This window comes from Lampris incognitus, chromosome 3, assembly GCF_029633865.1.
Source record: "Lampris incognitus isolate fLamInc1 chromosome 3, fLamInc1.hap2, whole genome shotgun sequence".
Classification (NCBI taxonomy): Eukaryota; Metazoa; Chordata; class Actinopteri; order Lampriformes; family Lampridae; genus Lampris; species Lampris incognitus.
Window position 1 is genome coordinate 75,432,999 of NC_079213.1, and position 27,161 is coordinate 75,460,159.

At 43.5% G+C, this 27,161-nt stretch overlaps 3 protein-coding genes across 7 annotated transcripts; 2 read left to right on the forward strand and 1 right to left on the reverse strand.

Moving 5' to 3' along the window:
* Positions 1–1,679: 1,679 nt before the first annotated feature.
* On the forward strand, positions 1,680–9,724 carry boka (BCL2 family apoptosis regulator BOK a). Of its 3 annotated transcripts, none has more exons than XM_056277252.1 (5): positions 1,680–1,975; positions 2,398–2,730; positions 3,292–3,420; positions 6,687–6,850; positions 8,136–9,724. In XM_056277252.1, exons 2-5 carry the CDS (start codon positions 2,508–2,510, stop codon positions 8,259–8,261), a joined length of 642 nt encoding a protein of 213 aa, XP_056133227.1. In that variant the 5' UTR covers positions 1,680–1,975; positions 2,398–2,507; the 3' UTR covers positions 8,262–9,724. The 3 variants fall into 3 exon arrangements, with proteins under 3 accessions (XP_056133227.1, XP_056133228.1, XP_056133229.1); XM_056277253.1 differs by having other exon boundaries at positions 6,723–6,850; XM_056277254.1 differs by lacking the exon at positions 3,292–3,420.
* Positions 9,725–10,151: 427 nt separating this feature from the next.
* On the forward strand, positions 10,152–18,112 carry atg4b (autophagy related 4B, cysteine peptidase). 3 transcript variants are annotated; one of them, XM_056275965.1, is made up of 13 exons: positions 10,152–10,173; positions 13,318–13,419; positions 13,593–13,664; positions 13,795–13,893; positions 14,104–14,205; positions 14,316–14,388; positions 15,793–15,872; positions 16,672–16,865; positions 17,097–17,175; positions 17,317–17,462; positions 17,624–17,680; positions 17,768–17,861; positions 17,974–18,112. In XM_056275965.1, the coding sequence occupies exons 4-13, from the start codon at positions 13,833–13,835 to the stop codon at positions 18,045–18,047; spliced, it is 960 nt and encodes a 319-aa protein (XP_056131940.1). In that variant the 5' UTR covers positions 10,152–10,173; positions 13,318–13,419; positions 13,593–13,664; positions 13,795–13,832; the 3' UTR covers positions 18,048–18,112. The 3 variants fall into 3 exon arrangements, with proteins under 3 accessions (XP_056131940.1, XP_056131938.1, XP_056131939.1); XM_056275963.1 differs by having other exon boundaries at positions 10,169–10,203; XM_056275964.1 differs by lacking the exon at positions 13,593–13,664 and having other exon boundaries at positions 10,169–10,203.
* A 741-nt stretch (positions 18,113–18,853) lies between these two features.
* Positions 18,854–20,337, reverse strand: dtymk (deoxythymidylate kinase (thymidylate kinase)). The gene is made up of 5 exons (XM_056275966.1): positions 19,898–20,337; positions 19,690–19,798; positions 19,403–19,493; positions 19,101–19,298; positions 18,854–18,989 (listed from the first exon to the last, which is right to left on the reverse strand). The coding sequence occupies exons 1-5, from the start codon at positions 20,025–20,027 to the stop codon at positions 18,879–18,881; spliced, it is 639 nt and encodes a 212-aa protein (XP_056131941.1). The 5' UTR covers positions 20,028–20,337; the 3' UTR covers positions 18,854–18,878.
* Between the last annotated feature and the right edge of the window lie 6,824 nt (positions 20,338–27,161).

Here is a 27,161-nt window from a genome sequence, read left to right on the forward strand (position 1 = left end):
TTTAATGTTTTGGCTGATCATTCTATCTGGTGAACAATACTAAAAAGAAGGAGGTACCTTGTGCATGTTCAGACGACAGCCAGACAAATGGGTGTGGTGATTCCCTAAGAAATGCCAATACCTCCTGTATACCAAGGAAACACATTAAGGGGTTTTCTGTGAGGTAGCGAAGAAGGGTGTGGTATGTGTAAAGTCAACACACTTGGTGTGTGGGTGCCTCAGCATTAACTGGTTTCGCCAAGCTGCTGCCTTTGATTGCGACAACCATCTTTTAGATGGGCAGTGATGTCAGTATTTCTGAAGTGTGGGATATGGGAAATGAAACTTCATACCTGGCAATACAACACTTGACTGTGCCTGTTTCATAATTTTCTTTGCTTTTTATCATTTGCAGACATTTTAAGCAACACACCTGTGTGTCTTGGTCCAATTAACGAATGGCCAACGGCCATTTTGAACAGGACACTGCACTGCCACCACTGTTGTTTTTAGCTCCACATTCAGGACCAAACCCTTTATTATATGGTTTCGCAATATGTGAAAATCACTTTGCTTCAATGACAAAAAAATAACACAGCTCACACAATCGATAAGCAATATTTCTGTATAAAATGTGTCCAGTAAAGGATCAGGTCCATAGTGACCTGTGCTTTCAAGGTGTTATACGATATGCAAGTTTGAATGTTCCCATTGTTCATAAAACATGAGATTATAAACAATCTCACATAGCCACCTCTGCATGACCAAATGTGTGTTTTTCAGTCTACATGTGTGGGCGTGAGTCAAGCCTTTGCCACATCCCCGGCTTCAGACAGCATGTATACTGTTACAGTCCAATTGAACACTAATGCTTCATTGCTCAGCAGCTATAATGCACATATAATTGTTACATGTGTTAATTATGTAAATTTTTTGGAATAAAATCATATTTGTTTTGCACACACCAATTCCCACGTGACCTCTTCATTCACAGACGTCAACACTTTACATGGCATATACTTTATAAATCTTTTGTGACAATGTTGATTCACATTTTAGTCATTTGATTCATAATTCACAAAATTAAAGGATAATTCCGTCTTGTAAAAAAAGTGGAACGATCCTTTCATTTTGAATATGTGACCATACTGCTTGTTCAGGTCTGACCGATATTAATATTGATGTTCCTTTCTGCGGTGATACATATGTTGGCTATGGAAAGTGGCATGTCTAGTCAGTCATTCAGTACGGTTTTTTGAAGTACCCACAGTGGTACTGCCACCAAGTAAAATGTCTTAGCAAGGTGACAGCGCTTTGAGTGGCTGTTGCAGCTAGAAAAGCGCTATAAAAATGCAGCTTGAACTTGAACATTTATGCACGCAGTGAGAGAGCAAAGTTTGTCTAATACTGCTAGATAGTGGATCCCTACCAGACAGCTGGATAGCATATTGTGTGTGCGCACGTGCGTGCGTGCGTGCGTACGCACGATTGTGCGCGTGGTTGTGTGTGTGTGTGTGTGTGTGTGTGTGTGTGTGTGGTCTGTCTGTGGCGCTGTGCAGCAGGGGGATACTGTAAAGCGTTGAGAATAATCATTTTAAAAAGGAGGAAGGAGAAGAGGAAGGGGAGGAAACTTTATTCATATCGCGCTTTTCATATCGGTTGTCGAGGCGGTAATGTCATTGCCATTGAACTTAGTGCATGACAGAGTTAAGGCTGGCTGAGGCGGGGCCTCTGGGGCTTTTCTTATCTCCGCCTTTCGCCTCAAGAATGAGTGTCCTTCTAAGGAAACACGGTCAGACTAGATGGACTCCAACACATTTTTGCGCGTAACTTAGAATGGCTGCGAATCTCTAGCCCGCACATTTCAGTGGTCAATACGACGCACTCGCCCCCCCCCCAAGAAAAAAGAGAGAACACGTGAAAAAAAAAGAAGAACCTTCAAACGTTAATGTAGGATTGTAGGTGGGGCCCATTGGACACCTTAATGAATTCCTGGGTAAGTCTCATACTTCGTTTTTTTTTCTTTCTTCTTTTTTCCCCCCACATGTATAACTATGTCGTGAAAGGAGATTCCCTGCTGTGACATTATGTAATGATGTTACTGATGAGGATATTTCAATGCTGGCTTTAGGAAAGGCTACCCCGTTCCACTATCGAACTCGCAAATATCTGTCTGAGCCACAAAATGTGACTGTACACACTGTTCATCATGTACCCTCATAACCTGCTGGTTGTAGACAGGCGCGTTTGAGGGTTTATATGGGCAATTTATGCGCACACAGATTATTAAAAAAAAGAAAAAAAAGAAAAAAGGGGGTCCACAACTTGTTGGTCTGTAATCCGTGTGTGTTATAGGGGCTATATTACTATATAACTACTACATCATAGGCGCTAAGTTTTCACAAACCTGCATCACAGGAGGGGGAGGTTTAGCTGGCAGGAGGTCAGCACCATACACGGAGATCCAGGGAGAGGCGGAGAGGCGGATTCGGGGTGTCCGGATAAAGTCCGCCACGGATGAGAGGGGCATGGAGATGCTGCGCCGCTCCTCCGTATTCGCGGCCGAGGTGATGGAGGTGTTCGACCGATCTCCCACTGACAAGGAGCTGGTGTCGCAGGCCAAGGCCTTATGCAGGGACTTCATCCACTCCAGACTGAACCGGGCCGGGATAGGCTGGCACAAACCCGAGCACGGACTGTCCGCGTCGGGAGGTCCCCTCGGAGAGATATCATCGGTTCTTCTATGGCTCGGTAGGTGATGATAGCGTGGAGAGTATCTGTGGAGAAGTACGCATAGGCTATGGAAGCAATTAAAGCTCAGAAGAAGAAAAAAACAAAAACAAACAAGCAGAGAGCTTTAAGAAGTTAACTTTCAAAACGTTTTTTTAAGACACTAGCCCAATATTCTGTAGGATGAACCCAGTTTGATGAAGAAGAATATTAAATCTAATCACTGATCTCATCTTAAATTCAGATCTCCTCCTTTGCACATATCATTTAAATACAGAGGGGATATTTTTGATGCATTGTGCAGTAGCTGCAAAAGTGAAATGATCTCAATGGAGTTTACCATGCAAACAAGTTAGGTTATTAGAATATAATGACCATGAGTACCATGAGAAATTGGGTTACCAAAGAGATTACCAAAGATATTTAGCTGATGGGATATTTGATTCACACACACACACACACACACACACACACACACACACACACACACACACACACACACACACACACACACACATATATATATATATATATATATATATATATATATATATATATATATATATACTATATTTTGTCCAGGTGATGAGTTGGAGTACCTGCGCCCCAACATTTACAGGAATGTAGCACGACAGCTCAACATCACGGTGGCATCTGAGAGTGTGGTGTCTGATGCACTCCTGGCTGTGGCTGCAGACATATTCTCTACAGGTAGGTCAATGCAAAAGAGGGATCACTCAGAATCCATGGATCAATGTGTGTAGGTCCACTCACCAGTGCAAGGGTTGGCCTGCAAATACGCTGTTAGAGCAACAGAGGCACAGAGCGGGTTTGCCCATTTTGGAGATGCACATCCTTTAGTTTGGAATCACAAAAGAGCTTGAGTCAAATACACTTAACAGAGTTTGCTGTCAGGTGTAGCATTTGCTCTAGGAAGTACGTGCAAGAAGTAACTGAGGTCAGATTACAGTGCACTGTGTTACTGCTTTAAAGGATCTCTTCAAACTGATTTACAAGGGAGACTAAAGATGCTTCAGTCCAGAAGAGCACAGTAAAACATTTTAAAACATTTCTGTTTACCATTAGACTGAATGATTAATTTAGATAGATCGAGATAGAGACACAGACACAGAGAGAGAGAGATAGAGAGACAGAGAGAGAGAGACACACACACAGAGAGAGAGATAGAGAGACAGAGAGAGGGACGGAGAAAGAGAGAGACAGAGAGAGACAGAGAGAGATAGACATTTAGCTTTTTCAATGTTCAATATTTAAACCTTTGCTTTGGCAATATGTACAGTGTTATGACATGCCAATAAAGCCATTTGAATTTGATAGAGAGACAGAGAGAGAGACAGAGAACAGAGAGAGAAAAAAAGAGACACCACACACACACACACACACACATATAAATATATATATATATATTTATATATATACACACACACATACACACACACGTAGAAAGGGTATACCACACACTATCCATTTTTTTCCCATGTACAAACAACTTTATTGTGTACACACACTATTATCCCCGTAGAGGAAAGGAACTTGAGCAGGAAAGAAGTTTGGCCCATATTAGGTTAAAATGTTCCTCTAGTGAGTGATCATTACAGACAGTTAAGGCCCCACCCAAGGAGTTCACTCTTTCCTGAGGGAATAACAAAGCATTCTGCTCCAAATCATAATTGAGGAGCAATTGCAAAATGCATATAAAGGGACTCATCTAACAGCAGGTCACAGATTACTTTTTTTTTAAAAATCACAATACATTTAACAAATATTAACATTCTCAAACAGTAAAAAGGATACACATTTTGATTGCAACACAATATTGTGAGTATTTACTCACACATATCTATTGTAACGTGCATGGATAAGTAGACATGTTGGCCGCTGGCTGGCGGGTCTAACCCTTTAGTCAAGCGGTTAGCGATGTCTCCCGCGGTGCGGGCGATACGAGTTCACGTCCCGGCTGCGGCAGTTCCTGTGGTTGCCCCCCGACTTCGCTATGTTTGTGTGGTACAATATGTCCTACTGGAGGGAAGCTGTGGTTTTTCATTCTCATTTCAAAGGTGAAGATGAATCCCTCCCTGATGATAATGTGTAGACATAAGAGTGACAGGCCTGCTGTTATCTGTAGGGGAAACCATGGGTGGCAGTAGATTATAACCATAAGCCATATTGCTCTCTTATAGGTGCAGTTAGCCTACACTAAAAACAAACAATCAATAAAAAGAAAAATTCTCTTGCTCTGCCTGACCAGACCAAGGATCTGAATACAGACATGCCATCGATAGGCTTAACTTAACTGGAGGAGAACATGTCTGTCTAATTTAGGGTCCCGTAATTATGATTAGGGGAACCAGGCGATTTGTAAAGCAGATCGCCACCTTACCCTTTTCTGTCTAACTGCATTAAAAAGAAATTCGGAGTGTGTTTACTCTAGTCTAGAAACCTACCCCTTGTACAGTAGATGTGACAGATGTGGACTGATCAATAATGCATTACATTACAAAGTAGGTTGCATTTTATGTGCACTTTAAAGTGGAGAAAATCGATTAAGGCATTTCATATTAATTGTTTGAATTCTTCCAGAGAACTTCAGCAGCCTATCCCTTTTGTAAAATCTGAATCTGTCATTGCTCAAATCCCCTGCCTAGTCAAGCAATGCATGGGAGAGTTTTCTTGTTGTGTTTTTAGTGTGGGGGGGAAGTATGGCAAAATACACCAGGCTACCTTGGAGTGATCTTATTATTTGCCAAATATGCTCGTTAATAGAAATTAAAATGAAAATGAAAAACAAAAACCTCAAGGCCAGAAAGTGTCATATGGGGTCACTTCATTTGACTTGAAATATTAGCATCCTGGAAGTATTTTAAAGTATGCATGTGGTATGCATCAATAAGTAAACCTGTGAAAACCTTTAGTTAAAGTTAGATTAGGTTAAAATACTGCTAGGTCAAAGGAGGAACAGTACCCTGGAAGTTTCTTTACCCGTGTGTCTATTTGATGGAAGTTGTATGCTGCTTAGAATGAACAAGGACGATTGTTCTCTCTACAATAGCATACAGGGAACACAGGCTCGCATTAGGTTTACAAGGTTCCAAATTATAGTTAGATCTGGTTCAAATTGGTCCAGGTGTTGTGTCAAGGTAGTATTGTTACACCCAGGAGTTGCCTATCACCTTTCCCCTAAAGTTTCCAACCAATACTCATCCATCTGTGTTAGAGTGGTTTTCTGTGGACGTGGAGGACTTACATTCAAGTGCCTGCAAAACATATTTAATTTTAGCATCACGGTATCAGAAAACTGAAAAAAACAACAACAATTGATTTCGTCAATAAAACTGATAAAGAAATGAAATTGTAGGGTGACATTGTCACATTAATGTTGTTCCAGATCGGCCTTTTAAACCAAGAGAAACACAGCCACCACTTATTTGAACCAGGAAACTACACAGATGGCGATTCTAGAGGATAGATGAGAGTGAGACTCAGTTTAAAAAAATATTGCACATATAAACAATTATGAATAGTCTGAGATTCTTGGAATGGTGGGGCAGATAAAATCTTTACTCAACATGTGCACTAGGTCTGAAAAATGATCCACTGACTAGATTTACGAGGAATAATGGATTACTGTTTGCACCAAGCCTTGTGTCTGTTTCTTTGTGAGGAGAAAGGCATCTCGGCCTAATGCCTGGCTGCTAATGGGAGTTATGTAACTCTTTCACCACCGCCCCCTTTAGTGTGAGCTGCTGGCAGGGACATTCACACCCCAAAGCATGTTCCAAAATGTTAGTGGCTTTGATTATCATGCAGCCCACATTTCTAACCATTTCAAATTTGGATAAGAAAGCTTACTAATAGGATTTATCAATCATGGGATATATTTTTGAGTAAGCATTTGTTATATTTTGATTCATTTACTTTCAGTTCTGTGATGTATTTTTGTTCGATTTCCACCCCAGGTGTGACATGGGGAAAGGTGGTTTCTCTGTATGCAGTTGCAGGGGCCCTGGCAGTGGACTGTGTGCGACACGGCCATCCAGCCATGGTCCATACCATCGTTGACTGCATTGGGGAGTTTGTCCGCAAGAGTCTGACCTCCTGGCTGAAGCGAAGAGGGGGCTGGGTAAGGGGAACTCACTGCTAATTTGCTTATTTGTGTGGATACGTGAGCAGTGGCGTGTTTGTGTCCGTGTGGGAATATTTTTGTCGTTTTCGAATAAGCTTGAAAACTGAGAACCAGGCATGAGCAAAATTCTGATACCATTTTTTTCTCTGGTAGCCGAGATGCCATATTCAACCAGAATATCCAAACTGAAACTGAGTAGCTTTGCTTTGTCAGTACAGTTCATGTAATAGGGTGTGTGCTATCATCTCATTTGGGCTACTAGAGCACAAATGGCACAATGAGGTCGTCATTTCAAAGGGGAGCGCAAGAGAAAGCAGTGTAAGAGCTGCTGGTGCTCATTAATGTTTATAATGGCTCAGCTATCATCTATCGATGAAAAAAACGAACAGGCAGACTTTAATCTGCACCACTTCAGACAGGAGGGGAGCATGTCCTTTTTTTATGTAATCTTGTCATGAGAACATCTGATAAAAATCAGCAGAAATTATAGGCATACAAGGGAAAATTAAACGAGGTCTTGAAAAAGGCCTTAGCTTGCAAAGCGCAGGGAGAGAAAGTCTTGCACCAGGACTGAAATGGTGCATTCAAAGTGAACACAAAGATTAACCATGCACCCTAATCCTCAGGCTCTGTCTTAAACCCAGACTTCCTTCCTAAATTAGTTTGCTCATGCATATAAGTAGGGTATCAAAAAATGGGAGACAATGCATTGTATAACCTTAAGAGGACAAATGAGGGCTCAGCTGCAGTTGGATCTATGATTGAACTTGTACACTGAGAAATATCAGCATGGAACATACAGTCACTAACCAAACTTGTTTGAGCAGGAGTAGACCACATTAGGCCAGGAAGGTGTGAAGACGGCTAAAGATCGATGCATCTTTCATAATGCCCTCTGCACAATTTTTCTGTCTCTTGTGTCTCTTGAAATCTTTCCTTAGTTATATAAGTAATTTGAAATATGCATTGTTGAGACTGCAGAGTTGGCTTTGGCTTTGAAAATACATATTTGTGGGTCAGTTGCACATCCTCTCACTGCAATTTCCCGGGATGTAGTTAAAGTAAGAAAACAACTCATCACCATTTCAAACGTATATTGCAGCATATATGGTAAAAATGACAAGTTTAATAATGTTTTGTCCTGTTGGCTCATTTTAGAATGAGGCTCAACAGTATTACTTGAAGAGCTCAGTGACACATGCATGACTGACTGTACCTTTGTTGCACAGAATACTCTCACCTTGCCAAGTACTGAATATCTGTATCTCTTTTACTGTCTCAGGTGGATGTAACAAAATGTGTGGTGAACACTGATCCCAGCTTCCGCTCTCACTGGCTGGTGTCCGCTGTGTGTGCATTTGGACACTATCTGAAGGCAGTGGTGTCTTATGTCCTGCGGGAAAAGTGAACGGCATCATCACACACTGTCTGGACTATGGACAGATTTTCTCCTTCACCACCATAGTACAACATTACTCCATGGACGCATCCACAGTTTTGGATATGTTTACACTTGCTGAAATTTGCCCTGAATCTGCATTCATGAACAAGCATACCTTCACAGATATTGTGGACTCGTCTCGCCTCCTCTGCTTCATGTGCTGGAGTGTTAATTGTAAAATTATGACACACACTCAAGATAGTGTTCAAACGTAAAAGTACTAGACAACCTAAAAGCTATGCTAATTACATCCACCTCATCTCTGGTGTCCTTACATTCAAGTTATAAATTTCACAAAACCTGAACAAAAGCCTATATGAAAATACTGAAAATATGTGACTTTTTTAGTGTGTAGATCATAAATTAAGCTGAACATGGTCCCCCACTAATAACAGTAATGATTAGGGTGCACTGCTGCCAGAGGTTGAAAGCGACAGGTATTGTGAAGTCAAGAGGACTGTGTAATTCAACAGACTAGTGCCTGCTGGACACTGACTTGCAAAACTAACAAAGTAAAAAAAAAAAAAGTTCCTCTGCAGAGACATTTTAGGTCTGATGAACAAATAAAAAAAAACTATCTATCTGAATTGCCTGCCCTCCATCTGACAGTATTTTGGTCTATTAAAAACTGAGTGTAAAAATGCAACAAACATTTCTGATGTAAAGAAGACCAACATGTCATATAAAATGCCAGTTTAGGAGTTAGCACTGTACACTTAATGCACCTGCGTGTGTGCTTGTTTATGCATTTTGTTTGTGTGTGTGTGTGTGTGTGTGTGCGTGTGCGTGTGTGTTTATCTACAGTCATAAGCACCAAATGTCCTGCTAAATATAGTAAAGCCACAAACCAAGTACTTTGTGAGGTCATATCCCAATAGGAAAGGGGTTATTTCTGGGAAGGGGTAAGGCTGGGGTTGCAGCTGGGGCTATCGTTAGGCTGAGGTCTAGTATTAAAGTTATGCATTAGAATTAGGTTGAGGGTTAAGGTTAGGGTAATGGGTGAGGTTAGCGCTAGGGAAATGGTTAAGATTGAGGTTAATTTTCCAGTTCGGGGTTAAAGAAATAAGATTTTGCCTAACGATTTTTTTTGTCACCACAAGGATATATGAACAAACGAGTATGTATGTATGTATGTATGTATGTATGTATGTATGTATGTATGTATGTATGTATGAGGAGAGAGAGAGAGGTTGTGTGTTTACTCACTTGCCTTTTTTGTATTTTTTCCTGTGTGACAGTGGGTTGGTCTTGACTGTTTTTATATTTATTGTAAGTGCAACTGGCAACAATCTTTTTTTCCCTTGAGCTTAAGCACGTTGATACGATTTAATGTTATGAATGGACTTTATTCTGTGAATAATTTCAGTTACTTGGCATGTAGCACCCAGTGTATTATTCGTTGACAACTGTCACTCAATAAACGCATCCAAAGAAAAAAACCGCTCAAAGTATTTCACCAAACAATGCTCAAAGTATTTTACCAGGCAACACCCAAAGTAATTCACCAAACAACACCCAAAGTATTTTACCAGGCAACACACTAAGTACTTCACCAAACAGGTAGGCGACCACTAGCGCTTTAACACATAACATACAGCAGCAGTACGTAAACAAGGACACGTTTAAATTTCTGTTTACAGGCGATTAAAATGTGCTGATCTACATAACATGTCGCTGGCATAGTCCAAGCGAGGATTGCTAATTTGCAGCAGCAGATCTGTAACCGTAGCACTCGTCGACCTGAAACGAGCTCTTTTGCTCATAACAGAGGATCTGATTGGATGCTACATGAATCAGCCCGCCCTTGTTCCTGAAATTCCCCACAAACATTCACTGCCCATTGGCCGAACGGGTTGCAACGTTGGACATAACAAACAAGGTAGGGTGAAGACCGTCGGGATGGATGCAGGTAGGCAGGGTTGTGGACGTACCAACTGTTGTTTTATTTCCCCTTAACCACTTCGCTTGCCACAAAACATCATTAACTTGGGTACTTGCTACTTGGCAACGAATCGTTGACTCTGTCATGAAGAATTGGCAAACTAACCGAGCCCTTCCCTCGTTAATATTAGCCTGCTAATGTGATGGCCAACGCTAACTCCTAGCTTAATGCTAGCTAGCTGTTATAAAGTAATACGTTGTCGATTGCTCGTGTCAACATTTTACTGGCCAGCTTTCCGGAATAGTATAACGTAGATGGATAGATAACGCCCCGGTTGAGGTTTCTGCTGATGTTATGACTATCAGAAGCTGTCTGTCTGTCCTTGGTTTGACTGTTGACGCTAACGTTACGCCCAGGATGACATGCCAGGCAATGCGCTGTCACCATCACAGCCAGGCTACCGTGCAGCCTGGGAAATGTTATGTTTTAATTTGTGTATTCATAGCCATCAGGCTACCGTGCAGCCTGGGAGTATATTTGCGGGTCTAACTTAAAGTTTGAAGTGAGAAGCTGGCTTCGCTCACCTACTTCTTGGATACGACCCCGCAATGTAACGAGGCTCATTTAGCTCTGAAAACTAACACTAACAAGTGATCAGCTTTTGTCTTTGATAGTTTTTCGAGAGAGTGGTTTCCTGTGAAGCTGTGCACACTGGTTAATTTTGATTGATTCCTTCAATAAATCGACCGATCTGTCTAAATTAATCAGCATAAAGCAGACACGTAATCAGCAAATCGTCACTTTCTTTAGTTTTGTTTCCGTTATCGAATAGCTACTCTTACCCAATCTGTTTCCGTTGTGGAAAACGTTTTCAGTGTACCATTGAGGACTCACAAGCCATCATTCAGTCAGATAAAGAGAGGACAAAATTATTTAAGTAGGTAGATTTTGAGTATTGGATGTCCCTGCGATCAAATGTTGCAATAATTTCTTTTATCTGAAGTAAGCAATATGTAACTTGATTTTAATTCAGTTTAACGACAACTGTTATGATCTAATCTGATGTTTGGTGAAAACCCCTGCTGTTTATTGTAACATTTGCTGCTTTGCTGTGATCTTGCACACTGATGCACAGAGTTCAGAGGGTTCATGGTTTATCCAGATAAAGTAAAAGTGCTGAATTTGATGTGAGGGCCAACAGCTAATGACCATTAGTTACATATGCAGTGTCAATTTGACAGACAGTAAAGAATTGCCTCTGACTAAAGTTAATATATACTAGTGAGTCAATGCATATGTTTGCAAAAAGGGTGAAATGTCTTACCTTCAAATGAAAGGGTGACTATTTATTTTATCACCCCACCCCCAAATAAAAGAAGGACAAAAGTAGGCATTGAAAAACACTACATAGAGAGACTAGGCTATAATTTTCAAGTTCAAGTTTATTGTCATATGTATTTAGAATACAGTGAAATTCTTGTGCTCTGGCTTTCTCTGCCTTAACACAAGGACAAAGAACACAAGGACAACCCCCCCCCCAAAACAAAAAAACCCCAAAACAAAAACAAAACAGAGACTATATACACAGTGAAATCATACATTAAATACATAATTTACTGTACACAATAATGCAAAAATGTAAGGTGCACATGGGTGCGTCAGCTGTTGAGCCACCTGACTGCCAGTGGAAAGAAACTATCACTTAGACGGGTAATGTGTGTTTTGATGCTCCAGTAACATTTTTTTTAGGTGGATGGAGTGAGAATAGAACATGAGCAGGGTGGTTGGTGTCCTTAATGATGTTTTGGGCTTTCCTTTTACAGCGAGTGGTGTAAATGTTATGCTGTGGTAGTTCCATGCCAATGATTTTTGCTGCTGTCTTCACAGTCCTTTGAAGCAGTCTGCAGTCCTGAGCTGTCAGGTTGCCAAACCACACTCTTATACAGACTGTCAAGACACTCTCGATGGTACTGCGATAAAGTTCACAAGAATTTTGGTACTCATACCAAAACACTTGAGACGCCTCAGAAAATACAGTCTCTGCTGTGCTTCCTTGAGGATGCAATTGGTGTTGAGAGACCATGTGAGGGGGGTCTGTGATGTGTAAACTGAGGAATCTAAAACTGTCCACAATTTCAACAGATGAACCATTGATGGAAATAGGAATGTGATTTTCTCTGATCATTCTAAAGTCAACAATGCTTTTGTTTGTCTTGTTGACATTTAGAGAGAGGTTGTTATCATGGGACCATATGGTTAAATCTTCCACTTCCCTCCTATAGGCCCTCTCATCACTGTCACTTATTAGTTCAATCACTGTGGTGTCATCTGCGAATTTAATGACCCTGTTGTTGTCATATTTAGCAACACAGTCGTGTATTAACAGACTGTACAATAGGGCACCGAGACAGCAGCCCTGAGGTGTGCCTATTCTAAGAACTAATGTAGATGAGTATGTTTTACCTATTCTCACAGTCTGGGGCCTGCCTGTCAGGAAATCAGATAGCCAATTACAGGTGGAGTTGTCCAGACCAAGACTTCTTGAGTTTCAGCATCAGTTTGGATGCTACAATTGTATTAAAAGCAGAGCTGTAATCCCAGAAAGGTGGATCACTTCATCTGGACACAACGTTTATTGGGAGAATTTCTCCCAATAAGCTTGCATCAAGAGCTGTAATCAATAAACAACATTCTAACATAGGTATTTTTTTTTCAAGGTGTACTAAAGCAGTAATTCCTAATGCCTTGTTCCCATTTTGGGAATAATTTTACTATACTGTACAATGGGAAATTAAGGTTATGATACAAACCAGTGATTCAAAGAGTCACTCGTATGCATTCTCTTATTTAGATACTTTAAACTGAATTGTAATGTAATTCAACTATTTCTCATTTCACTGGGGACCCCCTGGAGTGGGTTTGAGAACGGCTGCACTATGAGCCAGGTCTAAAAACACTCAGGGCAGCCTATAGATACTTCCTCACAGCCTGATTTAAAAGTGAAACTGAAGGCATACAGATTTATTACAGGTAGCTAAGCAGTCATCAGCTGCGATAATTGGCTGGTGGTCAGCAAAATGATAATGGCCACTCCCTTTATGATACACAAACTACAAACTCACTTGTCTTCTTCTTTTACAGCTACCCTTACATACGACACACTTCGCTTTGGAGAATTTGAAGATTTTCCTGAGACCTCAGAACCTGTGTGGATCTTAGGGAAAGAATTTAATGCGCTCACAGGTAGCATTTTGGAAAATGTAGTTAAGTTTCGAAATGTGTGTAACACGTGTAATGGTGAGAGAGATACAGTGATACCATTTGTTTATAGGCCAGAACATGAAATCAAGAACTAGACAGCCAGTACAGACATGAATGTGACCATATTGTAATTTGGCATTTTTATATTCAATTAGAGAGGGATGACATTTTGTCAGATGTCGCATCACGGCTGTGGTTCACATACAGAAAAAACTTCCAGCCAATTGGTATGTCAAGGCAGTCGCTCAGCATTTTTCTTAACCAGCACTTCTTGACTTTTGAAATAATCTGGGTTATTAAGTTTAAGTTATGTACAAAGTGTATCTGTCCAATGTGTGACTAATAATTGTGTTACAGGGGGGACAGGACCAACATCAGATACAGGCTGGGGATGTATGTTGCGATGTGGACAGATGGTACTTGCTGAGGCCTTGGTTTGTAGACATTTAGGCAGAGGTATGTCTCCTTGGCGTATTTGAACATGTTCGTGGTACACTCTGTCACTATTAGCTAAGATCTTACAGTAACGTTTCTGTTATTCCAGACATAACCTTTAAACTAAGTGGCTCCCAGCACTGTCTAGCACAGATTACTATTCTGGAGTAAGTAAAATATATCATGAGAAGGGGTGTGAACAGCTTTTGTAACTGAATGCTTGTTTATTAGATTGGAGATGGGTCAGAGGACAAAAACAAAGAGAGGAATACATCAGTATTCTCAATGCCTTCATTGACAAGAAAGACAGCTTCTATTCTATCCATCAGATTGGTAAGCACTGATGTATCACACTTATGTTGTATCATAAGCCTATTCAGACGGTCCCAAAATGATTTCCTTAATTACCGATTGCTTCTTTTTTTCCATATTAAATGCTACAGCCCAGATGGGAGTTGGCGAGGGAAAGTCCATTGGACAGTGGTATGGACCAAACACAGTTGCCCAGGTTTTAAAGTAAGTGCAGATAGCAACTGAATAGGACTTTATCAGTGTCCCTTACAATCATTTAGCTACAGTGGATTCTCACAGTTGGAAAATGGATACAAAAGGCAAGAAATTGACAATTAACTGTCTGGCCTCAGTGCTCAGCCATCCCCCAAATAAAAATTACAACTGAAAGGGAGGGTTTCTAAAGTTTATTCTATGAAACAGGACATCAATCAACCCTCATGGGGCAAGACAAAAATTAGCATGGGAGCGGGACTTAAGATGTTGAGCTCCCTGAGGAAATGTGGCAACTCAGCTTGAAATGCATCCACACATCCTCCTTTTGTATAAGACCTGGTCTCATCCAATTTAAAATATTACATCGTCTGAACTATTCGAATGAGAGACTTGCTAAAATATACCCTAATGTCAGTCCAGGGTGCCTGAGATGCCAACATTGTCCGGCTACTACAGGTCACATGTTCTAGGTATGCCAATCTCCAAACAGTTTCTGGGAGCAGATTTTTGAGGCATTTTCTCATATATGCAGGAAGATAATAGTGCCCAAGCCCATTATTGCCATTTTTGGTGTGCCTCCGCTTGAGTACGGAGTTACTGTTCCTCAGGCGAATACCATAGCATTTGCTTCGCTCTTGGCCCGGAGACTTATTCTTCTGCTGTGGAAATCAAATAAACCCCCTTCGTTCAAACAGTAGGTTAAGGAAGTGCTTACCATGCTACCATTGGAAAAAAACTCAGGTATAATCAAATTATATCCCGGGAGTATTTTACCAGGACTTGGTCCCCTTTTATAGAATTTGTTGAGAGCCTGTCTTTTGCTTAACAAGTGTGTTTTTTATCAATATTACTATAAGGATGGGAACTGGTCAGTTGGATCTGATGATGCAAAAAATGTCCCTGTGTTTGTTTTATTGTGTACTGTCAAACATGCTTTGTATTCTATGCTTTTTCTTTTTGTTTTGTTTTGTATTTTTTTGTTTTCTAGTACTATTTTTTTCTATCTGTCTATTTTTGTCTTCTATATTTGGAGGGCCTTGGGGTGGGTGGTGTGGGTGGGGAGGGATACATGGGGATTGTGTATGTTATTTTGACTATAACTCAAAACTATAAATAAAGTTAAAAAAAAAAAGATTTAAAGAAAAACAACTGTAATTACAGCCATTTGGGAGCTGATCATGGAATGAGCCCCAGGAGTGAATTTGGATTACATTTAACAGAATTTTTACAGGACACACTAATAACTTTCCACAAAATAATTAAACACGCTGAGCTTCAGAGCTATACTGTTTTCATTCGTACATTAATACCCTACAATCAGACAATTTAAAAAATGGGGTTAGAGTAGGTCATAAACCCATCTTCAGAGTCATAAAAAAATGTGACTGCCCTAGTGTGCTGTCTTTCTCTCAGGAAACTGGCAATGTTTGACTCGTGGAGCCGATTAGTTGTACATGTGGCAATGGACAACACTGTGGTCATCGAGGAGATCAGTGAGTGCAGTCATGTTACACCCTTGTCTTAGGGATTTTTTTTCACAATCATTATTAGCATAAGCAATTCAAATGTCAGTCCTGTAGCTCATCTTTGCCTGTGCGGAGGTGAGCTATTTACAGCTAACTTTTACATGATGATTATCTCATCAAAAGCATCTTTATACAAGTGGGATTGGAGCAAGCATCCAAGAGTTCATGGTAGTACTGTTAAAAATGACGCCAAATTAAGTAATGAAACTTACATTTAATGTGCAAAATATTGAATATTTGTTCTTGAGAAAAAATTCCATGGGAGACATTGTTTTGACAATTATGTTTATAACGTCAGTACAATAGAAAGACATCATACATAATCATAAAGCTTTCATCACTACTTAATAATTGAATAGGCCTACATAGATCTACCTTTTTATCAATGGCTAGGGTACTGTTGCATCACCATATGGTAAAGCCATCTTTGATGTGGAGCTTTCTGTTTATGTATGCAAATGGATGTGTACAGAGATAAAAGCTTGAGTTTTATGTAGTGCAGACAGCCTACATCCAGTTTAACTTTTAATGTTCTTTGTTTTAATGGTGCAACTGCAATACAAGCTACAAAATGTTAGTAGCAGAGCAAAGTTGTGTGTGGGGCTGTTTCCCCATCCCAGGCCTTTCCAAAGTGAAACACAACAAACTTAGAACATTTACATGTAAATAATGTTGTAATAAATGTATGACAAGAATATAGTATGTAATGAATTTGTCCGAACTATTTTTGAAAAAATAAAAATGCTGTATTTTTTTTCTGCTGTAGAGCGTTTATGTATGCCTTGGCTGGACTATGGAGGAGCCTGTGCTGAACCAGTAGGAGCAGGAATCAATGGCTGCCTGGAAGGGGCCTGTGCCCTGGCTGAGGAAGAGACAGCCCTCTGGAAACCTCTTGTGCTACTCATCCCCCTCAGGCTGGGCTTGACTGACATAAATGAGGCCTACATTGAAACCCTGAAGGTGAAATACTTAAAGACACATATTCACATGATACAGCTATTAACTACTTTGAAGTAGTTGATTACAGGGAGAAAATGGCCCATTGGAGAGAAAACGAAAGTGCTTGTTGCCCAAATAAACCAGCTTCAAAACAAGCCCCTCTACGAAACAACCACTACTTGCTTATATTAATTTGAGACCAGGTCAGTAATGGCTGAAGTCAGATAAACCCTCTATTGTCCCTGTTTACAGCAATGCTTCATGCTGCCTCAGTCCTTGGGCGTTATTGGGGGAAAACCCAACAGTGCCCATTACTTCATTGGTTATGTCGGTATGTTCTGTCTCTTGTTTGTGTTGGCAATATGAATACATGACTGTGAATTACAAACAACTCATGGTGAAAACACTCAAGTTTGTCTCCTAAAAAAATAGGCTGCATTTTAATCATGCCTGTATCCTTTTTAACCTTCAGGAGAGGAGCTCATCTATTTAGATCCACATACAACACAGCCTGCAGTGGAGCCATGTGAAGATGGCCAAATACCTGATGAGACATACCACTGTCAGCACCCACCCTGCCGCATGCACATCTGTGAACTGGACCCGTCCATCGCAGCGGTAGGAATGTCAAACGGAAGGCAACCTATTACAAATTAAATCAAACTCTTTCTGTGTTGGCATGTTCATGTCTGGCTGCATATGAAAAAACTTCATGACTTTTGTTAAATGTGTGTTGAAATGTATACAGCAACTAAGTTGTGTTTTCTGGTGTTTACCAGGGATTCTTCTGCAAAACTGAGGATGAGTTTGATGACTGGTGTATGCACATTCGAAGGGTATGTTTCTTTGACCTGTTCCTGTAAATAGGAAGAACATTTTATTAGGTGACGATTCTAAGCATGGAATTATTTGCTTTGTTGTAGTTGTCCTGTAATAGAGGGGGCCTGCCCATGTTTGAGCTAGTAGACAGTCAGCCCCCTCATATGGTCAGTGTGGATGTCCTCAACCTCACTCCTGGTAAATAACTCAGATTCGTACAAAATCTTACTTTTGGGGATACAGCTCATAACACTTCATTGAAAATGCTTTAATCATACTTGTTTTTGTTTTATTGGTGCCTTCTTTTTAGATTTTTCAGATTCTGACAGGTTGGAGCGGTTCTTTGATTCAGAGGATGAAGAGTTTGAGATCTTGTCCCTCTGAGGACGATATGGACGAGTTACTGTTCTTGAGAGTAAGCAAAAGATTCTCCATCTCTTCTCTGCATTGGAAGGGAAGCCAAAGGGGATGAAGATTACTGGCAGCCTCCTGAGCCAGTCCAGCACCAATGACGTTGTCATGTGTGTCACACAGCATTCTTCGAAACAGCCCTCTGAATGCTCTCTGTATCCAACATGGAGACTGCCCAGTGAGAGGCAGTAGCAGGAGCTCAGGACAAATTCTGTATGCACATCTCCACATAACGTGTTTCCATTTGAGTCTTAACACTTTAAATGTTTATTTTGAAGTGATATGGTGCCTTTCCCTGACTCCATAAGCAGAATTGCCATAAGTTTGTTGTTTAGACACAATGGTTCATGACACCCATGGCTTACGCAGTTTGTCACTAATATCTGAAGTCTGTAACAGCCTGTAATGAAACCAAATTTAGTCAGTTTGCAGACCAACGTTTATTAATTGTCCGTGCAATGTATTCTTGTCAACTCTAAAATCTGTACACTAGTTCATTTGAAGATTATTTATTTACTCACACTATAAACAGCTGAGAGAACAATAAGACATGTAACAGAAAAAAAGGATTAAAAAGGTTAAAATAAAATCAAACTGATGTTTGAAAAAGGGATAATTCTCCTGTGCTACAAGAAAATTAATGCAAATTTCAGTGGTCCAAGTTATAATTGAGTCTTTTCTCCAAGTGTGATTTGTTTAACATTCAATGCAAAGCGTAAAGGAAGACTAGGTTAGAAGCCTTGTCCAAGAAGGAATTCGTGGACTAAACGGAACGTGTTGGTATTATAAAAACTTGTCCAGGGTTCACTTCCATAGCTCTCCAAGTGGCTGATCTTCAGCTGTGTTGATGGCAGTTATGCTTTGGTTCTTTATGTTTATGTGCACATCTTCAATATTCTGAGAGGCATCAATTACCTAAGAAGGAGAAATTTCGATGTTCATATTAGATTATGTGTGAAATTGCCATTTTAAAAAGCACAGAGAGGAAGAAAACCATGAATCAAAGTTTAAGAACCCAGTTCATACCTTCCAGTTGACTGAAGAATCCTTCATCAACTGCTCAAACTTGTGATGGACTGTTCTTTGGAAACCCCTATTCTCATATCTCTCTGTTCCAAACTGACCTCTGAGAGCAGCCTCAGTGGGGCTAAGCTGTAGAAACATTACAAGGTCTGGCTTTGGCAGTCCCACATCAGGATTCATGCACCAGTTTAGGCAGAAGCCCTATACACAAAGAAGACATGTTATAAGCTCCTGTCTTACACATCCGTCTGATTACATAAAACAGACGGTGGCATGCAAGTGAAAGAGGTTGCTGAGAAACTCACTGGCTTGGCACTGGTGAAAGCAACTCCTGAGAAGGCATACCTATCTATAACCAGAGTGGTGCCTTGCTCCAGCTTCTTCTTCATTAAAGGCCTGGGGTCAAAAGAACCCATGATGTTGCAGATTACAATAAAGGTGTGTAAATTACATAAAGAAGGCCCACATGGAGAATAGGCTAAACACATATGTAATGCGTTAAAGCTTGAGTGAATGTATACATGACAGAATATGCAGCAAGAAGTTTACAGCCCAGTCATGCTACTGCCAGATATACATTATTACTTCTTACACAAGTTCCCAGCGGTTTGCAGAAAACAATAGGTGTACCGTGTGATCTTCCAAATCACTTTTCTTTTCCAGATAGGCGCTGATAAGCTGACCAATCGTCGTAGTCCGCTCTGTCACACAAACCAGCATGACAACATCACATCAAATACCAGCGCAACGAGAGATGCCTCTTTTCACTTGATGAATGCAAAAAAATAAAGAAATCTCACCGGGAAATCTCATCATCTCAGCTGAACGACCACTTTGCTGCAAAGCCTGCACCAACTTTTGACATTGTGTCGTTTTTCCAGCCTTGTCCACTCCCTCCAGCACGATGAGAGCGCCTCTTTTACACGCCATTGCTCCGGTAAACGTATTGGTATTGTTGTTCGTTTAAAGTTGGAGCGTGACAAAGAAGTAGTTGGTTGGTACAGTGCCTGACACCCGCCACTATTTGCGCGCCTTTGCCGCACGCAAAACCCTTGACAAGGAAGTAAAGATGCGCTTCCGTTTCCAGTTCTTCTTTCCCTTGGTCTTTATTGGCGGTTGGCATCTGACAAGCTGCATTACCGCCATCTACTGAATTTAAGCTAAATCTCTACTAACTAAATAAAATGCAACTAAGTCTTTGTTGTGGTATATGCTGATGAAGAGACTGGCTGGTAGTCCTTTTTATGAACTTTATTTGGGAACAAAGAACACCACGCGTGCAAGCGTGTCCTTACCGACTTCAGTTCCGTTCACACATCTGCCTGAGAGCGCACCTACTGGCCTCTCGTAGTATTACCTATAGTATAGGCTCACCGCCGTATTACTTTGTATTTTCAAACCCTTAAACTACATCCCCCCTTTCCCACAAAAAACAACAAAAAAACAATCACATTATATACTTGTTTGTTTAACTATCTATCACTTTGAACTTACTGCATCAAGAAACATAACTGCCTTTGTTCGTCTTTCTCTTTAATTTAAACTTAAAGTGGAGATATAACACTGTCCACAAGACCACTATGAACTGTTTAAAGGCCTGGCTTTGAATGTTTACCATACCCATTCTTGACATAAATACAGTGTTACATTCTTCATACATTCATTCTTCATATATTCTTCGTTATATTTTTCAAGAACTTTGTAAACTTTTTGTACCCAGTCGTTGTACACTATCCCTTTGCACTTTTTTGGGGGGGGGGGTCAGAGGTTGCTAGCACACAACCCTCTGTAATTTGGTAGGCTGCTTCACCAGTCTGCCACTGCTGGTGTGTTGGACCTGTGTGCCTGAACAGTTGACTGGTTGTTCCACATTTCTTGTTGTGTCATGTACATGTGGTTCTGCAGGCTCGCTTAGAGATGGCTGCTCAGTGACACTGACATTACCATCCTCTACTTTAGTATGTGTGTCATTTCGAAGTATTCTCAAGTGCCTCCTATTCCTCTTGTACCTTTGTCCTGCAGCCGTCACAACATTATATGACCTTGGGTCCTGTCTCTTCTGTTCTACCAGGGCAGGTTTCCAGCCTTGTGGAGTCTCTATATTGACAGCCATTCCTGGTTCAAGCACAGACAGAGGTCTTGCATGTTGGTTGTAGTACTCTCCTTGTCTTTGTTGCAGTTTAAGTAGCCTCTGCTTGACTCTTGTCAGATGCCTAGGTTTGAGCACAGCACTGCCTACTAGCAAAGAGCTTCTTAGGACCCGACCCATCAGAATTTCTGCAGGAGAGAGCCCAAGTCCAGTTACAGGAGTGTTCCTTAAAGTCAACAGAGCTAGGTGGGGGTCTGTCTTAGTCTGCTCCCCTTTCTTCAGCATGAATTTAATGGTCTTTATTGTACGTTCAGCCATCCCGTTAGACTGTGGATAGCCTGGGCTTGAGAATGTCCATGTTATGCCCTGTCACTTCCAGATTGACTCATCTCAGCACTAGCGAATGGCACATGGTCACTTCACCACTTCCTTTGGAACACCATGTCTGGAAAACAGCTTTGCTATTACTGTACTTGCTTTTTTGTTATGCATTTGTTGGAATTCAGGATATTTTGAGAAATAATCTACTGCGAGGAAGAAAGATTTGTCTTGTAGCTCAAAAATATCCACACCTGCTTTGTACCATGGTAGCTCTGGCAGCTCATGGGATTTTAGTGGCTCCCTCTGATTCTTCGGTAGGTGTTGTTGACAGGTGGGGCAGCTCCCAACCACTTGCTCTAATATATCAGCTGATATGCCTGGCCAATACAGCTACTTGCGTGCCTGTTCTTTGGTCTGCTGTACTCCTTGGTGGGCTGTGTGCAGTCTCTGTAGCATGTCTGATCTCAGCTTTTTAGGGATGATGAATCTGTCTCCTGTCATCAGGACTCCCCATTTACTGTGATTGTATCTCTGATTGGCCAATAGACTTTCAGCTCAGCATCTATCTGTTTTTTGTGCTTTGGCCATCCTCCCTGGTGAGTGTCTAGTAGCTTTTGCGAGGTCCGGTCTGCCTCAGTAGCCTTCTTAAGCCTCTCGTGCGTCTCTCTTGCCAGAGCCTCAGTTGCTTCCATGGCATAGACTACCTTTTCATCTGTAGTCATGGACTCCTCTTGTGTTTCCACAGCACCAAATGCTCTGGATAAAGTGTCTGCTATTAGCATTTCCTTCCCAGGCACGTACTTGATGTGGAGATCATAATGCTAAAGCTGTAGCACCATTTGTTGTAGTCTGGCAGGTGCCTGTCCTAATGGCTTTGTGAATATAGCCTCCAGAGGCTTGTGGTCTGACTGCACCACTACACGTGCACCACACATGTACTGGTGGAATTTTTGTGTCGCAAACACGACTGCAAGCAGTTCTTTTTCAATCTGTGCATAGTTGCGCTCAGCCTGTGTTAGGGCTCTGGATGCATATGCAATTGGCTGTCCTTCCTGCAGCAGGAATGCACCCAGCCTATCTTTTGATGCATCAGCTTGGAGGACTATCTGCTGATTTGGGTCAAATAATTTCAGCACTAGAGCCTCAGTTAGTGCTGTCTTGAGTTTGTTCGGGGCAGCATCGTGTTCATGTGACCACAGCCACTCAATGCCTTTCCTCAGTAGCTGCCTTAAAGGTGCTGTCACTGCTGCCTCATTAGGTATGTATTGGGACAGGTACTTAGTCATACCTTGTAGCCTTTGTAGACCCTTTCTATCTTCTGGTGCTGGCATGTGTACAATAGCGTTCACCTTGTCACTGTCTAGCTGAACTCCCTCACAGTTTATCACATGTCCCATGTACTTCACCTCCGTCACTTTGTACTGCACTTTGTACTGCACTTTGTCTGCATTGAACTTGACATTAATCTCTTTGGTTCTCTGTATTACCTTGTGCAGTTTCTCGGCATGTTCCTTCTCATCAGCTTCAGTGATGATCATATCACCAGCAATCACCTGGACACTGTTAATGTCACCAAACGTTTCACTGTTCTTCTGTTGGAAGACTTCGCTGGTTTATTTTATACTGAATGGGAGGCGCTTTAACCCATAATGCCCCCATGGCATGTTGAAGGTGCATAGCAGTAACGATGCTCTGTTAAGCTTGATTTGCCAGTACGCATCTTATTTCATCGAGTATTGTAAATATTCTCTTGCCAGACAGTCTGCTTTGGACATCTGTGGGTGTTGGTATGGAGTATTGCTATTATCTGATGGCTTTGTTCAGCTCTTGAGGATCAAGGCAAAGTCTGAGTGAGCCATTTTTCTTTTCAGTTATTACCAAACTGTTCACCCAGTGTGTTGGTTCCATTACTGGAGTGATGACATCAGCTTTTTCCAGTTGACTCAGTGTCTTTTTCAGTTTGTCCATGATGGCAAACTGGATTTTTCCACTGCAAATGCGAATTCGCACAGCCATCTTCCCACACCGGAAGCGGTGACTTACTTAATGATCCCTTACCTAATCTACTTATCAATAATGTTTATTGTGACTTAATCTGACCTTCAACAGTGATATTTTCTTGGACAATATCACACATTTTCTTCATCTTAGTTTCGCTTCACCTTCGCGTGTTCGACTGGCAAACTGGCCAGTCTTAGCGCTTGAGGGTGAGACTCCTGGCAAGCTGAGTGACAGTCTGACTTGGCCCATCCTAGCACTTGAGGAAAGAACTTCCCAGATTTATCCTAGGAAACAATATTCGCACGCGGGACACTGGAGCCTATCCCAGTAGTCACTGGGCGGCAGTGTAAATGATCCATTGTGGAGTTAGAAAACAACGAGACAGGAGACGTGAGAGTAGACGTAGTCGAGGTAGTTTACTAGCTCCAACTTTACATGTCATATATTCGACAACGACACTGAACTCTCTGCTCCGGAAGCGGAAGTGCATTCTCTCTTAGGTGAATGTCTCTAGTTATATAGATGTGGGTCACCACACAGGCCCCCCCAGAATTCACCTACACAAAACAATGCAAAACAGCAAAAGCGCAACTCATGAACATAAAAATAGACTCTACAACAGAACAGTCAATGACATAGTGCAAAGTCACGGGGAAAACAAGTGACGAGTCAGGGGGTGGACCCTGCGGCCATAACGGCTGCGCTTCACAGGAGGGGAAACAGATGGGGCCGAAACCCGGGCCATAGGCGGGGCCGAAGCAGGAACAGAGGCAGGTGCCGGGGCCGACCTAGGAGGGCGTCCCCGCCGCGGGGGTAGGGCCAATTGCATTGGCTCCCCAATGTCCAAGTGAGCAGGCTTGAGACGGTCTATAGCGACCCGCTCCGGCCTGCCCCCCATGTCCACCACAAAGTTCTTATCCCCCGCCTCCAGGACGCGGAAGGGCCCGTCGTATGGGGGCTGCAGCGGGGACCGATGGCTGTCGTGCCTAATGAAGACGTACCTCGCCGATGGCAGATCCTTGGGGACGTAGGACCGGGGGAGGCAGTGTTGAGACATCGGAACGGGAGCGAAGGCACCGGCAGCGCTCCGGGACGCACTGAGGTGAGAGGCGGCCGACCAGGGAGTCGTAGCATCCGGAAGAAACTCCCCCGGAACTCGCAGGGGCTGGCCATACACCAGCTCAGCGGAGGAGGTCTGGAGGTCTTCCTTCGGGGCCGAACGCAGGCCGAGCATGACCCATGGGAGCCGGTCCATCCAGTCGCAGCCAGTGAGGCTTGCTCGCAGAGCGGCTTTCATGTCCCGATGGAACCGCTCACAAAGTCCGTTGCTCTGCGGGTTGTACGCCGTAGTGCGGTGGATCTTCATCCCCAGGTGCTCAGCGACCGCCGTCCAGAGCTCCGAGGTAAACTGGGAGCCCCGGTCGCTCGTGATGTCACCCGGTGTGCCGAAACGGGCCACCCAGCAGCCGATGAACGCCCGTGCTACCTCTGCTGCCGTCGTGGAGGACAAGGGAATAGCCTCTGGCCACCTGGTGGCCCTGTCCACAATAGTGAGGAGGAACGTATAACCACGGGAGGGGGGCAGGGGACCCACCAGGTCAACATTGACGTGGTCAAACCGCCTCTCTGGAACCACAAACGGCGCCAAAGGGGCCTTGGTATGGCGGTGCACCTTGGCGCGTTGGCACGCCACACAAGAGCCGGCTCAGGCTCTAACATCCTTACGGAGCCCAGGCCAAACAAACTTGACGCTCACCAATTTGGTCGAGGCCTTCACTCCCGGGTGGGAAAGGCCGTGGACGGTGTCGAAAACTCGGCGCCGCCAGGAAGTAGGCACCAGGGGGCGCGGTTGACCGGTGGAGATGTCACAGAGGAGGGTGGTGTTGGCCGCGTCGAACGTCACGTCCTCCAGCCGTAGCGCCGTAGGGGTCGACCGGTAGTCTTGAACGGTCGCGTCCTTGGCTTGGTCCGCTGCCATAGCGGCGTAGTCGAGTCCCAAGTGAACGGCGTTAACAACCGCCCGTGAAAGGCAGTCGGCGACGGAGTTATCCTTGCCCGACACGTGTTGTATGTCCGTGGTAAACTCGGAAACCGCCGCGAGATGACGCTGCTGACGCCCAGACCACGGTTCTGAGGTTTTGGCCATACAGAACGTCAGCGGTTTGTGGTCCACGAAAGCGGTGAACTGTCGGCCCTCCAATAGGAACCTAAAGTGTCTGGTTGCGAGGAAGAGACCCAGTAGTTCCCTATCAAAGGTGCTGTATTTGCGCTCGCTCTCACGGAGTTGTTTACTGAAGAACGCCAACGGCTGCCAGCCCCCCCCCACCCACTGCTCACACACGGCCCCCACGGCGTAGTCGGAGGCATCCGTTGTAAGGGCTATGGGGGCGGCAGGCGACGGGTGAGCTAGCAGCGCAGCGTTGGCCAGCGCGGTCTTGGCGGCCACAAAAGCCTCGTCCATCCCCGAAGACCAGTCCAGCTCGTCCTTAGACTTCTTACCCCGCAGGGCCTCATACAGGGGACGCATGATGTGGGCGGCACGGGGCAGGAAACGGTTATAAAAGTTCACCATGCCCAGGAATTCCTGCAGCGACTGTACAGTGCGGGGGCGGGGGAACATGGTGACAGCCTCAACCCTGCCAGGGAGGGGAACGGCCCCCTGTGGAGTGATGTGGTGCCCGAGGAAGGTGATGGACGACTCCCCGAACTGACACTTAGCTGGGTTGATGATGAGGCCGTGTTCGCTGAGCCTGTCAAACAGCTGTCTGAGGTGCGTCATGTGTTCCTCCGCCGACGCGCTGGCCACGAGGATGTCGTCTAAGTACACAAACAAAAATGGCATGTCACGGAGCACAGAATCCATAAGGCGCTGAAACGTCTGCGCCGCCCCTTTAAGGCCGAAAGGCATACGTAAAAACTCAAAGAGCCCAAAGGGTGTGATGACAGCCGTTTTTGGGACATCCAGTGGGTGGACCGGCACTTGGTGATACCCCCGCACTAAGTCGATTTTGGAATAGATGGCAGCGCCCGCCAGGTGGGTAGAGAAATCTTGTATGTGCGGTATGGGGTACCGGTCGGGGGTCGTGGCATTGTTTAGGCGACGGTAGTCCCCGCACGGGCGCCAACCCCCGTTGGCCTTAGTAACCATGTGAAGAGGGGAAGCCCACGGGCTGTCAGAACGGCGGACAATGCCGAGGCGCTCCATAGTCGAAAACTCCTCCCTGGCTATTGCGAGCTTGGCCGAGTCGAGGCGTCGGGCCCGGGCGTAAACTGGGGGCCCCACTGTGGTGATATGATGTTCCACGCCGTGCTTGGCCACCGCCGAGGAGAAGGTGGGTGTGGTCAGCTCGGGGAAATTTGCGAGCAGGCGTTGGTATGGATCCCCGGTGGAGAGTGTGTTAGCGAGGCACAGCGCTCCAGCGCCCCCAAGCGTGCAGGGGTATGACGCAAAAGAGACGGCATCAATCACGCGACAGTTTTTAACATCCACCAGCAGGTTGAAAGCACAGAGGAAATCCGCACCTAGGAGCGGGGTGGATACAGCAGCCATCACAAAGTCCCAGCCGAAACGTCGGCCGCCAAAACACACGTCCACATGTCTGATACCGTACGTCCGAATGGACGTGCCGTTGGCGGCGTCCATCTGGGGGCCG